This window comes from Heliangelus exortis, chromosome 3 (assembly GCF_036169615.1).
Source record: "Heliangelus exortis chromosome 3, bHelExo1.hap1, whole genome shotgun sequence".
Classification (NCBI taxonomy): Eukaryota; Metazoa; Chordata; class Aves; order Apodiformes; family Trochilidae; genus Heliangelus; species Heliangelus exortis.
In genome coordinates this window covers 50,489,802-50,505,182 of record NC_092424.1, presented here as the reverse complement: position 1 = coordinate 50,505,182, position 15,381 = coordinate 50,489,802, and the positions used below count along the sequence as shown (strand labels likewise).

Here is a 15,381-nt window from a genome sequence, read left to right as displayed (position 1 = left end):
TGCAGGCTCCTCTCAATTTTTTTTTTTTTTTTATTTGGCAAAGTAAGCAATTCAGACAGTTCACACAGCATTTATTCAAGCTCTTCAAATCTTCTGCATTTCAACTTGTCCTCTTCTCCAAGAAGTTTTTACTTCAGAACCATTGCTCCATCATGGAGGGGCTTTAGTTTTCCAGTTCCTAACTGCTACTCCTGGATACTCCTTTCTGTCTGAATACCTGGATTATCATCAACCCCTTCAGTAGAATGGGTGTGCTAATCCCCAGCCTTGGTCCCTAAAGTCTTACACCTCCTGAAGTGGTTCTCAACAAAAAAAAAGTTGTTTCCTGGTCTCAGCTTTACCACCTCTTCCAGGTTAGGCTAGCTTATTACACTGTGTCCAGAAACAAGAATTTGGATACAGTTGAGCTCCTATCGTTCATTTAACTGATTAAATTAGTGAGAAGATGTAAATAAAGCTGAACTCAAATTGAATTATAGTGACCAAAACGTTGCACATTAGCATGCATCATTTAAGGTATTTCACTTCAACACCAAGAACTAGATTCACAGTTGATTTGTGGGTTAGTACAAATTTGTCAGACGCAAGTGGGTTTTTCTGATTTGTATTTTCTAGAATACTTACTATCTTAATTCCTTTGTAAGTTTAATTTTTGTGTATGTGCTCGCAGGCTGCAGTCAGATCAGGAGGTGGCACATTAACTTCCAAGCATTTAAATAAATTAAGTAATACATATCTTTTACACAAGAACAGGATGGGGCTGACCCTCGAAAGGAAGGTCATTTAAAATGTTTCTCTTTCATATTCAGAGGCCTTTGAATTTTTACCTTTATGCTTTCAGGGATTAATTCTATCACATAATTATTGCTGTTTCATCACAAGAAGTCACATGTTTTTGTAGTGATCACAGTTATTTTATACAAGCTTGCTTACTCTATAATTCTTTTTATCATTTTTTTTTTTAAGAGAAAAATTGTAACATGCTGCTTACTTAAAATCCTGGTTGCTCAAATCTGAGGAAGATGGCTCAGGACACACTTCCTGCCTTTCCCAAAAACAGCTCACCTTTCTGTACTGCTTTGCATTTGCTGTTGGCATTTTACAGCACCAAACTAGAAAACCTGGGGCAGAAAAATAAAGTCTATAGTCTTCCCACTACTCTCTTCTGAGAGTTGCATCTCAGTCTGTACTCAGAAGTCCAGGATTCATAATTCCTTCTTCATGAATAATGTTTTCCTTGTATAGCAATTAAGAAATCACTGTCTAAAAAGCCACAATTCTCCCTGGGTGACCACAGTTAGAAAAACAAGAAGGCTGGTACAGCAAAAGGCTTTGCAAAAAGCAACTTTTAGAACCAAACTGGATTGTTTTTTTTAAATGAAGATTCTAGCAATCCATATCTCAGTGTTGTGCTGCATACTGATCCTAATCTTCCAAACAAGCACAATCTTGTCAATCTTGCACACAACCCCCGCTGTTTGCTTTTAATTTTATTTGGCAAAGCAGCACTGCCCAAATTGTTCAGTGACTGGGACACAGCTTAAATTATATTTATGGAGTTAAATTCACGTGCATCACATCCATAGTGAGGTAAAAACCAGAGCAGAATTTCAAGACTAATTAATTTAGAAGAATTCATAAATTTTAGAACAATTTTCCATTTTTAGACACGTCTCTTACGTCCAACTTGAATGGCAATGTTTGATAAGAGCAGCCACCCACCTCTGATGTCTTGAGGTTTAATATATACAAATGCCTGATTTTAAGGTAATAAAGCAGCTGATTGTATCTACTACATGCTAGTCTATGACACTGTGTCAAAAGCTTAAAAAGGAAGTTGATCTCCTTTTAGTAGCATCTAGCAGACACCAGAGCACTGAAAACCTGGTATTACCTACGTAGTGTCATAAGGTGCACAGAAGCAGTTTTACCAAGGGACACAGGAGCCAAGAGAAGTGAGTGTTCAAGTACTCCCATCAAAATTAGATGATCACAAGCTATAGGTCTTTATCTGCAGTTCAGCAGACATTCACTTTGAACAGGTGAAAGTAAAATAAAGGCATGTTAAATAAAACAGTGCCTACATAAAACTTTCCAACATTTCTTTATCAGATTTGCCATGAGCATCTAAAAAAATAAAACAAACACACGCTTTTCCATGCTGATAACAACAGTATAACGAAGTCCAAAACAAGCTGCAATGCTGTTGGTTTTCAAAAAGCTTTTAGAACTGGAGATGAGCAGTCCACTGTAACACTATGTTTGGGTCAAGATGATGTAGCTTTTACAATTCATCCCTGTAGAAAGAAAACACATGCAGTTATGTTTCTCCTTCCCATGAAATCATATTTGAAAAGTTAAGATACTGAATCTGATTACATTTAAGTGCTCAAGCGCATCGGCCAAACCTCAAAAGTCTTTTCAAGCATGTAAGAAAAATTTAAAAAAAAAGGAAAGGCAACAGCAATCCCATATAATCACACAATAGTAGTGGGTATATTGTGAAATATGGGTCCCTCTATTTCACGTTTAATGGATCATTTGCTTTAATGAATGCTGCCCACACCACACAGCCAGTTACACAGCTACCTGTCACTCAAGCTCTGTAGGCTACATGCTGTCAAAAAAATGAGCCAAGTTACTAGAGTATTGGCTAAAACACTGTAGCTGCCAAAGAGGCAATTTTAGCTTCAGCTGCAATCTCTCAAGGAAGGTAGGAACACAATCTCACCTCAACATCATGCAGTTTATGTCATCTGTTTTGTTTATTTCACAGAGGAGCTCAATTAGCTCCCATAGGAACTGTGCTAAATCATAACTAGGTTATGGAGATGGTGGCAGCAGGGTGGGGTGTGTATATATTTTAACAGGAGACTCAGGTAAGAGAATGGATGCATCAAGAAGTCTCTCTAAATGACTACAAGGAGTCTAGAAAATGCAGGCTTTCATTCCTGCAGGACATTTGAAACACATTAAAACAAGAACCTGGCAGAACCCATATTCCAACAGTAAAATTATCAAATATTAGTGATCTGCTAATATTTCTAAAGCATTAAGGCAAAACATCCATCAAATCTGAAAGTTGTGCACGGTGTTGTCATGAATGTTGGAAAATTCAAACAGAAGTGTTTGCACTTTTTTTTTCCCCATACACAAGCAACCTATAAACTCACAAAGAGTTTGTTGAAATCTATCTTTCAGTAGGTGCATCATCCTCTTTAGCCAAAGCAATCAGTATCTGAATTAAGAAAACCTTCACTAATGTGATTGCTGGCTTAATACACAATAGATTTCCAGCTATCATGCAAACTAACCCACAAAAATATAGTGCTACATGCACACAAGCAAAGGCTTTGAAGTTACAAAGATGTTATCCTTCAGGAATCATAAAGCATGGAATTAGCATGCAAAACATTCTAACAGCAACTGAAAAGGCTGTTGCAACTAGTGCCTAAACAACTAGTTTTCTATGTAATGCAAACCCTGCCTTCTGATAGTGGTAAATATATGCATTCTTTGCACTTTGCACTGCCTTCTGACAACTAGGCACTAATCATGTGGCATCAGAGTATTGCAGTAATGGCAGAATGCAGAAAAAAGCAGAAAGGAGAACAACACATCTTGGTGGGGGTAAAAAAACCCAAACAGTTTATAGCCAAAGACTTGGAAGTTCTCCATATTTGCCTATTTCACAGCATGGTTATTTCCTTATTTTAAACAGATGAAAATAAAGGAACATCTAACACTCAGTTTAAAATGCAGTGCTGGTAAATTTAGGACATGTACTTCATTCATCCTTAATGCTTCCAGGAGCTGCATCATAAATTAATATTTACAACTTCAAAAACCATAAGTAATGACTACTGCTGTTTCTGATTTAGTCTCATATGCCTCTTTGCTGATGTGACATTCATTCCAATTTCTACCATATCCTCTTATAGCTTTGTAAAAGCTGGGCCTTTTGCTGTGGCAAATAATTCTTAATCCCTTAAACCCAAGATAGATTCTCAAGAAATTATAACCCCCCAAAAATTTCCATATTTACTCTGAAACTACTAAACATTATAATTTTACCCAACCACAGACTTCACATTTTTAATTCTACAAAGTGGCAGAATTCAAATAAGTGATAGTAACATGCCAATGTTCTAAGTGTTGGTGTTTCATATTGTTTGAGCTATTCCTGATCATGTAAAAATGTTCCTGTAAGGATACCCTGGATGTCACTCAAAATGAAGAATTCCATAATCTCCTTACTAGCACATTCACTATATTAAGGGGTTTGGTTTCCCACAAGAGACTTCACTTGCTCTTCACTACTCATTAAGCTAACAACAGCATGTCAGCCCCAAACAGTCCATAAAATACATGTTAAAATTACACATTTATTTTCCACTGTTATGAAAACTGAGCTTTTATGTACACTATTGGATATATATTTGTCACGGTTTAACCCATCAGGTTTCAACTACTGGCAAAGACCAGGATACTTGCCTGTCCTTCCAAGGGTAAAAGATCTACCGTGATACAAAGATGAAAAGGAGACTCAAAAAATGACTGCTTTTTCCTTGTTAGAAATACACTGTTGTCATCTAAAGCCATAGGAGAGATCTACTGGTTATTTTGTAGTTTTCTCCCTTTTTCTGGCCACAGTTACTTGCTGTGATCCTCCCTCCACCTTCATATATGCACTTCTCCCAATTCGTTTACTAGCTCCTGCTTAGTAAGCAATATATATATATTTAGGTTTCAAGTCATCAGAATAGTCCTTCTCAGTCAGTCCCTTGGAATTCTAGCAAGGGAATCACTCATCTAATACTGTCAATTGATGCATCAAAAAATCTATAAGGTCAAGATAAAACAAATTTCAGAAGTCATTCACTCAAAATTAGTATTCTACAGATAAATGTAAAATGTCGTAAAAAAAAATCTGGCTTACTACTAGAGAAAACATATAAAAGAATATTTAACACTTCCCACTAGGATTATGCAACAATAAAGTAACACACTATCTCAGAAAAATCTAATAGGAAGCATACAATGTAAATGTCAGATTTCATTATGAAAAAAAGATAAAATCAAAAGTCTTACCAAGATTAGGAAACAACAAAAGTTTGAAATACAGGTACTTCATGAAGTTTTGCAATCTGTCTCCACCTCTTTGGTGGAATGCATTCAAACTAAATATATGAACAAGCACTTACAAATAGATCTAAAATCTGTTAACTCACTCTTTTTGATCCACTCCACTTTTCTTGTCATTAGGCAGCACTGACTTTCTCTTTTTGATACATCATTCATCTATGAAAAATATGCTGTCATTACTAATAGTGTATTTCTAATTCATATTAGGCTACACTGAATTGCAGTATCTACTCAGTGTTTCAGCAGCCAATTATTTCTCACTTTTGTAATTTTAAAGGTAATGAGAGGCAACATTTGAAGTTGTAGCATTTTAATCTGGAAAGGTATTATCTGCTATGATCAATCATCGAATTGAGAGAGCGGGTTGAAATGACAAAGGAAACAAATGTTCTCTGCAGCCTATCCTATCAGTTACATCACATGCATTTTTGCATAATACAAAAATTTAAAATTCAGCCTAAAATATTATATACAGAGATTCTTTTTTGACAAAGTACAATAATTTTTTTTTCCATAATCATTGTTCTTAATAGCCTAAAGAATTCTGGGCAAACAATTCCTGCCAGTTTCAATTGACATTAGACAACTAGTTCATCAGGGGCGTTTGAAACACTGAATAAGAGTTTCTAAGCAGAAACATATACATATTAAAATATTTCCTAATAAGTTTTACAGAAATGTATTTAATCATGTTGTATGTACAGTCAAGCAGGCCAAAGTTAACAGCCCCAGTCTAGTCACTGCAGTTTTTGCTCAGAAAGGTTATTGTCATTATGATTTTGCATTTTATCAGTAAATACGAATTTAGCGTGAAATTTCATAAATAATTAGTAATGCAGTATTTTAACTTTTAAAAAAAGTTTGTTAACTTTTAAAAGCAGCTACCTGTTTGGAATTAACATCCAAGATTACAACAGGGACTTGCTGCTAAGTGTTTCTTACATTCTATTCTCTTTAAATTGTCTCTTCATATAAGTAGGAAGTGCAGAGAAGTAAAATCAGAGACATTCTAATTTACACAAGAACTACTAATAAGATAGTAAATAACTTGTGTTATCAACTATTCAGCACAAGAGGTCTTCTCCCTACTTATCAGTAAGAAAAAAAACAACTTAATGAGCAAGTTCTTTGTGAAAGGATAAGCATTGTTACATTGGTGGGCACCTACTGCTGGATCTCTGGTACACTAATGCATTTCATTTCATACCAGATATAGGGTTTCTGTGTATATTCTGTTTCCCAGTGTTTCCTGGAGTCACATTTGAGAAGATTCCTGCTAATATTTGAAGCTTAAAAACAATACTGTAGCTGAACCCAAACTAAGGACTAAATTTAAAGAAACCAAATAATATTCACAAAATATTTAGCACCACAACATCAACTTACTGAAATCCAAGCAGTCTTTTCCCTTAAGATAGTCCAGATTTTCTTTTGCTAGAATTCCCAGTTTTACGTAATGAACAATTATGCAAAAACGTCTGAAGGTGGGTTTGGCCCCACACATCAGAGATCAAGTCACTCTTATGCTGCTTTGCAGCCCTAGTAAGGCCCTGAATATGTGATGGCTAAGCAAAAATTCAAGTGGCTTCTTTCTTCCTAAGTGGAAGGAAGGTTTGCAAGCCTAGGAAAATGCTGCTGGCCTATAGATTGTATTCTGTGGAAGGACACCAACTCTTAACATGTAACGAATGAGACTGTATAGCATAATGTAAACTAAAATAATGACAATCCACACAGGATTTTGGAGCTTCTCTAAGAGATGACTGTTCAATGAATTTTAGATTTACAATGTAGTAGCCTTACATACACTACAGCTCTTCATTACAGAAAGGCTTAAAGATGCTCTTCCAGGGAAGTCTCTGATCTCTGCTCACAGGTCTTCACCAATTTAGGAAAGATAAGCTGAAACTTAGGAAGTACAGAAAAAAACCCTCTTTCAGTTTTGATGATAGCACAGATAAGAAATGCTGATTTCTTATCACCTTGTGGAGCTTCCTTAGCAGCAGTTGGCTGATGATACACTTTAGACTCACCAATAAGAAAAAACAAAAGAGACTGATGTGACCTCCTCTAAGGTCAGCAGTGCAGTGGCAGTTATCCTTGAGAAGGGAATAGGAATTTTCTTCAGATCACAAAAAAGACAATTTAAAAACAAAAGCAAAAAAACCCCAAGCATTACAAGTGGACTTCTGAGATTTCCTGTAACAGATTTCCAATTCTGAACCAAATTTAAACATACATACCAAGAAACAGCATCTATGCCACTGTAGTGATCAAGGTAATTCTTCAAGCTAAGCACTTACCTTTCCTGGTATCACCAATGTTTATTAAAAATAAATAAAATCAAGAAGTATTTCAGAAAAGAACAAAAACTGGTAAGAAAATCTGAGGAAATGAACCCCACAACGCTCATGACTAAAGAAGGCCTAAAGACAATCTATTACTTCTCCCCTTGAACTAGCAGAAAAAAACCAGTACAAAACTGTACATAAGAAACACAAAGACCTTAGAATTCTAGTCCTTAATACATTACACCACCTTCACTAATAGAAAAGGATCACCACTGTCATTCCAAAAACCTTTCAATGAACACTACTTATAAGAATACACATTGCTGCTATGAAAAAACCCAATTGCTACCATAATCAGATCAGGTACAAATGCAGAAAAATCTGTAAAATCTCTCTAGAAAAAGGCAAGCTTAAAAAGACCACTTCTTTTCTAGAGTACACAAAGAATGGACTCCAAATCTGAATAAAGTCCAGCACATTTTCCAGAGAAGGAAACTGATCACAAAATAAGTCTTCTAAACCTTTACAAGAGGTAGAAAACCCCCAAGTTACCAGCCTGAGGGAATACTGGGAATATTCAAGGACAAAGTACTAATTTGCATAACAAATACAAAGCATCTGAATTGCAAGCAGGTTTCACAAGCTTTGAACTAAGCAGTAACTCATTAAAGTTGTTCAAAGAGCAATTTGTACATGATGGCTATACAGTAATCCATTAAGCACTGAAATGAGGTTTCAGTAAGCAGCAGTAATGCAAACTGCTTTATTTGTATTTTTTAGCATTTTCATAGCTTAAAGTATTCATGTATTCAAATCACAAGCTCCAAAATACCAAGGGAAAATGCCCCCAAAAAACTGAAGTTAGGAGTTACAGAGTTCAAAAGTTGTTTTCAGAACTCAATACACATCTATGCACTTCATTAAGGCAGATAATACATGCACAAGCATTTTCTGCCAGGAAGCAAAACAGCACTGCTGCTTTGTTCACTGGCATACTAATGCCTAGCACGGTTTAAGCTGACAGCTGTGTTATGTCTATGTTACTGGCCATTCAGTTCAGCAAACTGGAAGGTTTCTACCTCTAGAAAAGCCTTTAGAGTTTGCTCTGTTGGCAAATGCAAATATGTCCCCAAAGACGGATGACAGACTTAATAACATGTCTGAGAACATTTTCTGAACACTACTTAACTACACTTATAGTGTAGGGAAGAAGGGATTACTTCCTCTCACTTTGTTATTTGGAGATTGGTATTCCCCACAGATTTTTCTTCATTTGGGACATTTCAGGAAAAAAAAAAATGAACACCCAATTACCACTAACTTACAGGTCAAAACAATATTTATTCTTAAGTAGTATTTTACACTTTACCCTAGTTACTGGGCAAGCTAGTTATAAAAAGTTCATTAAAATGGAAGTTTGAATTTAAAAACTGCTGCGTTCAAACCAACAAATAAAAACCTCAATACACCAAAGACTAAAGAAAGTATGTCCAAAAGAGGCAAAGTGCAACCCATGCAATATTTTTATTCTACTTTTAAATTAACTCAAACACAGCAGAATATCCTTTTGGTGATGCAGTAATGCAGACTGAGTCATGTGTCATGGCATGGAGGAGCAGAAAGCAATGACAGCAGCAAAGGCAGGCCTTGCAGTCTATCTGCTTAAAATTCAAACCCTTTCACCTTGCGTGTGTGTGGAAGAAGTAAGTGGAACAGAAAATCACTTCCACCTGGACCACTGCTTCTCTTTATCTGTTAAAGGCACATATATCACTCCCATCAGAGGCTTCATTTTGACACTGCCATCTTCTAGTTTGTCATACTGTTCGAGCATCTGGTTTCCCCCTGCAGGACCAACTGGTAATATCAATCTTCCGCCAGGTTTTAACTGATCTATAAGCTAGAACACAACACAGAAATTAGAATGTAACCAGCCACTTCAGAGAAGCTGGATCCAAAGTTTGTAATATTAGTTTGTAAAATTATAGGTTTGCCACCATCTATCTACTACTATGCAGTAGTTAGCAAAATTTACAAAATGCAGTGAAAATCAGAGTATCACAACAACATGGCACAACAACTGATGTTACAGAAATATCAATAATAATTCCGTATAATTCCAAAATATGTTAAAGTAGTAATTGGATTAACTGGGTTGGTTGCAGTTTTGGTTTCTAGAAAAGAGGAAAACTATGTAAATCACAAACTATTTTACAATTGATTCAATCATTTTAAACTGCTAGTTCTAACTAGCAGGGTTTTTTGTTTTAAACTTATTGTGCATCAGTAGAGGCCCACTGTCTAAAATTTTTGGGGTAACTGATCTCCCCTTAAGACCTCAGGATAAGATATGATTTTTGTGACTTTTTTTTCATTTAACTTCCTGGACTAAATTTAAGGTGTCTGTAATACACTCACTACCCAACAGCTCCTCTTTCATTCTGTGAATGGAACAGCATTTTATGAAATTAGTCTAAAATCTATGAATAAGATAACTGAGGAGTAAAAGAATATGTGAAAGAAAAATCCAAATGTTTTTCCTTTTTTTTTTTCTTTCATATTTAAAGAAGGGTAGTCACACTCATTTTAAGGAAAATTCAGTACTTCCCAGACATCATGAAACATCTTAATCCCTATTACTAACAAAAGTTATATTTGAGAACTAATTCATTCACTAATAAGCTTCCAATTACCTTTTTAATTGTCATCTGTCAACTCTTTGCTGGGAACCACGCCTTCAACTCCAAAATAATAAAAAAATAAATAAAACAACAATGGTCCATGTCTGGAAATGTCTAACCTGTTTATCGCAGGTCTTCCAACCTCCAGTATTCCTCAATAAAGTTCAGATTTTTAAAAACTTAACCAGTATCTAGCATATCAAAATCATGGTATATGTTCCCATTCACATGATGAAAGGAAGAGGAAAAAAAAAAATCTCATTTACAAGAAAGGACTTTACATATGCACATTTGAAAGTCCCTAGGTACTCTTCAGCTTCCCTAGCAAGGACCACCCTGTATCCACTCTGAGCTATGAATGCCTTGCTACAGGGCATTGTCTGTGTTTTCAGCTAAGCAGGTTACTTTTCAAACAGGCTCAATGCCTTGGAACCTGGGAAACACATACTTACACTTTGTAATTCAATGTTTGATAATATCTAGTTGATTTATTAAATGCTCCACTTCACTGCTGCAGTAGAGGTTTGTGCACAAGTCATTTTAAGATGTTTACTTCAGTTTTTAGAACATGCAGCTTTTGCAAACCAACAAAAAAGCCAATTATGACAGAAACAAAAAGACCCACACCATATAGTAATACCACCTTGCCCACTGATACTCCCAAAAATGCAAGTCTACCAAATATTTTGCATACATAGCTATGTAAAATGTTCTTTACAGCTAAGAGATGACTGAATTACACAGACAAAACAAAGGCTTACTGCTTGGGGCACAACTGGTGCTGCAGCTCCTACATGAATGGCATCATAGGGAGCTTCTTCTGCATATCCCATTCTTCCATCTCCCACTGCAAGAAAATACTTTTTTTTTTAACGTTTTCAAAAGGAGTGGAGAAAACAGCTGATCTGCCATATCTACAGGTAGATAAAAAGCCATGCTCAGATTTCAATTAAAATTCTGCTGAGCAGTAATAATGTAATGAAGACAGTTTAAAAACATTAACACAATTGCAAAATAGATGCAACAAAACACCCTCATAAATACATACATGCACTTATAAAACATATGGAATACTACTGAAGCACCTGAAATTAGAAAGCATGGATTATAACAAAAGTTCTTGGATACACATGGTCCATCAGGAAAAGATACTTAAGTACTTATGTGCTCTACCATTCCACTCTTCTCATTTACCTTCTCAGAATATATGCTTTCCTTTGCCTTATCACCCACCATTCCTAAATATAATGCAAATTTTATGTCTAAAGCATTAACTCTCAGAAGCACCTATCATCACCTATATCATTAACTCTATCAGAAACTCCAAAGGTGGAGACAACGCAAGTATTCACATGGTCTATATGTCTATAACTGCTCTACTGCCTGCAATGGAACTCCACACCTACATAAATGCCATACCACGCTAATCTCAAAGCATCCCCCTTTGCCAGCACACAGGTCTCACTGTCTGTCCTGCAGACAGCTGCTGGACTAACACCAAAAGCCAGGTCAGCCCTGTGGCTAAAACTCCAGGTGGTTGCTTAGAAGATGTGAGGGGAATCAGGTTATTCAGAGACTACTGATGCAGCTTCAGCACTCATGGAGAAGCACCCTATGACAGATACGTCGTGCCACCCCAGTTATGCAGGATGAAAGGGGAACAGAGTGGGCTTTTTAAGTTGCTCAAACATGGCAAACTAAACTAGACCCTGAGTTAGGTTTTGAAAGAAGATGCTTCAAATGTGGCATGCACAGTATTTACAGGAAACCAATGGGAAATTCAGGCAAGTTCTCTCTGGAATTATTTAGGAACAAAAGTAGTAACTGAGGCTAAACTATTAATAAATTCATACTCAGTGAGTGCAAGAGCTGCAGCCATCGGTCAAGAATTAAAAGCAAGAAGACTAATGCACATAGTCCTCTGCTCAGCAAAAGTAGTTTTTTGGGGTTTCCAGAGTGAGCTTCAGTTTCTGTGCAATCACTATTAAAACAGGTTAATTAAATCATAGAATGTCAGGTTGGAAGAGACATCAAGGATCACCTGGTCCAACCCTTCTAATATTGTTTATGAGATGTCTCAGCACCCCGTCAAGCTGAGATTTAAAACTTTCCCAAGTGGGGGAATCCACCACTTCCCCTGGGAGACCATTCCAATGTCTGACTGTCCTCAATTTTCCCCTTGTTAGAATCTTTCCAGGAGCAACTTGTGTCCCTTGCCCCTTGTCTTGTCCATGTGACTCCTTGCAAATAGGGAGTCTCCATCTTCTTTGTAGCTGCCCTTTGAGTATTTGAACATAGTAATAGGGTTTCCCCTAAGCCTTCTCTTCTCAAGCCTCTCCTTGTATGAAAAGCACTGCTGAATGAGTCAAAAAGAAGTTCTAAGACCCTGCCAGAAGCTCAGAATTTCTCAGCTTTTTGCCTTCCAGCATCTCACAAGGCAGGAAAAATACATGGTGGCCATAGCAGGTTTCATTTTTGTACCAGTGAAAGGGAAGGCCACCTGGACAGCTGGATAGGAAAATCTGGACAGCTCTTGGAAACAATTAAGATTGGGAAGTTTGGCATCTTTTGTACTATGTCCTGAAACAAGACCTTGCAAGGACTTTATACACCCAAAGCTTAAGGACTAAAAGGAGAGAACACATTTCCTCAGTAGCTGAGAAGCCCCTTAAAGCTCAGTGACTTATTTCCACATATCATCAGTTCTGACCAGCATAAACTCCAATCAAGGGCCACGAACAGAAGCTGCCAAGCAAGAACTACCAATGTTTCAGGAGAATTCATGTCTATCCTTGACCAATTTCACTAAGTCAGCTTTTATTACTGCTGCCAGTAATCAAAGTTCCAGTATTTCCAGAACCTAATCTCTCTGGCTCAAAGTTGGTTCAACTGGAACAACCACCTCAGCACAGACAAGTATATAACTTATATTTGCTTCAATCTTAGTAGCACTTCCTTCTAGATGAAATAGTGATGTGTTTCTCTATCAAGCAACTGTTCCATCAGGGAAGGCAATGGAGAAAGACTTCTTTAGCTCAAACATACTGCTTTGAATTATATTAGTTACACAGGGAGACAGACCCTCACTCCTTAAGATGCAGCAGTAGACACTAGAAGCAGTGGTCTCCGGTACTGTGGATAAAAGAAGAGATTGCTAAGTTGAAGAAACAACTATGAAAGAAACTGCTAAGTTTTCTTTTGAAGAACACATGCATTTTGAGACTAAAATGCACCTTGGGCACTGTCCACTGAATACGACTTCTGCACATCTTTTCACTTTAACACTGACAGTGGTAAAAAGGACCTAAAAAATACCTAAACCCTTTGCTCATTGAATCAATAGTCCAAACCAAAGCTACCATTGTCAAAATCAGCACACATCCACAACAACAACAAAAATCATTCTTCTTTATATGTATTGAGCACAACATGGCTCTTCCCTTTCAACACCCACCAACATTCTCCTGGCTACAGCAGTCAAGTATATATCTAACCACAATGGGAACACACATTTAGGTAGCCTGAAGACTTGAGGAAAAAAGTTAAGTTAGCATTCGTATATTCAATGTGATACAAATTTCTATATTATTCAGTGTTCAAGGGGAAACAGCAGCTCAACTTTTGAGCTTTTGCTTAGATCCTACTAAGTTCTCATGCAGAACATGCAGCCTGTTAATGAAGTCGTATCATGGTGGCAGGTGATATTAATAAATACTTATTTATTAAGTATTCAATAGAAAATACTTATTAATGAAGTGATATAATGAGGAGGAATCAGTGTCAGGACTTCCTGTAGCTTCTGTCAGGGTTCTGTAGCTTCTTTTTGAACCTAGCCCTTTTCTGCTGATCAGGGTACTCAAGCATCCAGTGTCTCTATGCAAACCTGTTCCACAAACAGCATGAACAGAGAAGAAAACGACTTCACTGTGGTCAGAGTAGCCTCGTCCCCTCTGGCTATGTCTGCATCAGCAAATAGTGCAGTACAATAGTTGCAGATCTGTCAAGCAGAAGTTTTTGCTGAGAACCTGATGTCCATGCACCATATGCATTTTCACTGAATGATGACTCTGGTCTAGTTCTTATTAATGTAAAGTTGCTGCTTAGAATACGTAATCCAATTTAGTTTCATTCAAACAGAATCAAAGTTTGTGCTCTCTAGGAGTATTCTCACGTGAGCCTATGCGTCTTAACTGGAAGAAGTTGAGAGATTCACCTCAAAGGCACCCTCCTAACTTCAAGGAAAAAACAAACAAAAATAAAAAACCAAAAGCAACCACACACTGAAAAGCCAAAAAACCCCATAAACTATAGACACACCCTATGCATCTCAATGCAGTTCCATTACTAAGTCACCCCAAAATAATGTTGATGCTTCTGAAAGTTATGGCTTATTTTGAAGTTATGGCTTATTCTGAAGTGTGACAAAGCAACTTAAAGTGTTTGAAGCGTACTTGTGAAAAGCCAGAAACTGATTTTCCTAGTGTTGATTTATACAGTTCCCATCACCCATCAACCCTGGAGTTTTAGGTCTTTTCTTATTCATGTGTGTTGAGGTGGGTGTTTGGGATTTGGGTTGTGTTTTGGTTTGGGTTTTTTTTTCATTTTATTTTTAAAAACAGCTTAGTCTGGATTTAGCCCCACATAAAAGAGCTCCCAGGACTACAGCACAGTTGAAACAGTCTTCTTTGCCTAATTTATAAAAGCTGCTACTAGTCCACCCGTACCTTTTTTTCAAATGTACCTTACAGCCAAACTATCCAGAAGTCTCTCAGTCATCCTGCTACACAGTCAAACATGACATAGATGCTGATGTTTACCTAGAATTCTAGACTCCCAAGAGCATCAGAGTCTGTTTCAGGTATAACCAGAAGTGAAGTCCATATTGTTCTTGCACAGCAGGGATGGAAATTATGCCCTGCCCACACCCCTCATCTCGAGCCCCAACCATCTCAGTGAAACTTCATTTCCAACATGGTTTAAGGCATAAGGATTCTCAGTGACAAGTACTTCACTGTAAACACATGTACAAGTACATGTGTTGATTGGCTTATTTTAAAAAGATTTAGAGAAGCCCCTCAATTAAAAAAAAAAAGACCAAAAATCCAAATAGTAATAAAGGTAAGAGGGTAAGAGCTGAACATCACATAATAATGATTTTTTTCAACTGTTCTTGTAAGAAGCCTCAAAATAGTTCACACCTTCAACTTCTTTCTTAAATGGAATTAATAGAATGATAATGAAAAGAATGCTTTCCTCCTGCTAGT

The 15,381-nt window shown here is 36.9% G+C and overlaps 1 protein-coding gene across 6 annotated transcripts in view; it reads right to left on the bottom strand.

Annotated features, from left to right (window-relative positions):
- Positions 1–15,381, bottom strand: part of PCMT1 (protein-L-isoaspartate (D-aspartate) O-methyltransferase) — a 33,551-nt gene continuing 18,170 nt past the window's right edge. For 3 of the 6 annotated variants that reach the window (XM_071740554.1, XM_071740553.1, XM_071740552.1), the window contains 3 exons: positions 10,879–10,964; positions 9,167–9,336; positions 1–2,297 (listed from right to left, as the gene is read on the bottom strand). In XM_071740554.1, the coding sequence (XP_071596655.1) occupies positions 2,285–2,297; positions 9,167–9,336; positions 10,879–10,964 (269 nt within the window). In that variant the 3' untranslated portion in view covers positions 1–2,284. Of the gene's footprint in view, positions 2,298–5,231; positions 5,302–9,119; positions 9,337–10,878; positions 10,965–15,381 lie in introns of all 6 variants that reach the window. The other 3 variants (XR_011725220.1, XR_011725219.1, XM_071740550.1) reach the window with 3 other exon arrangements.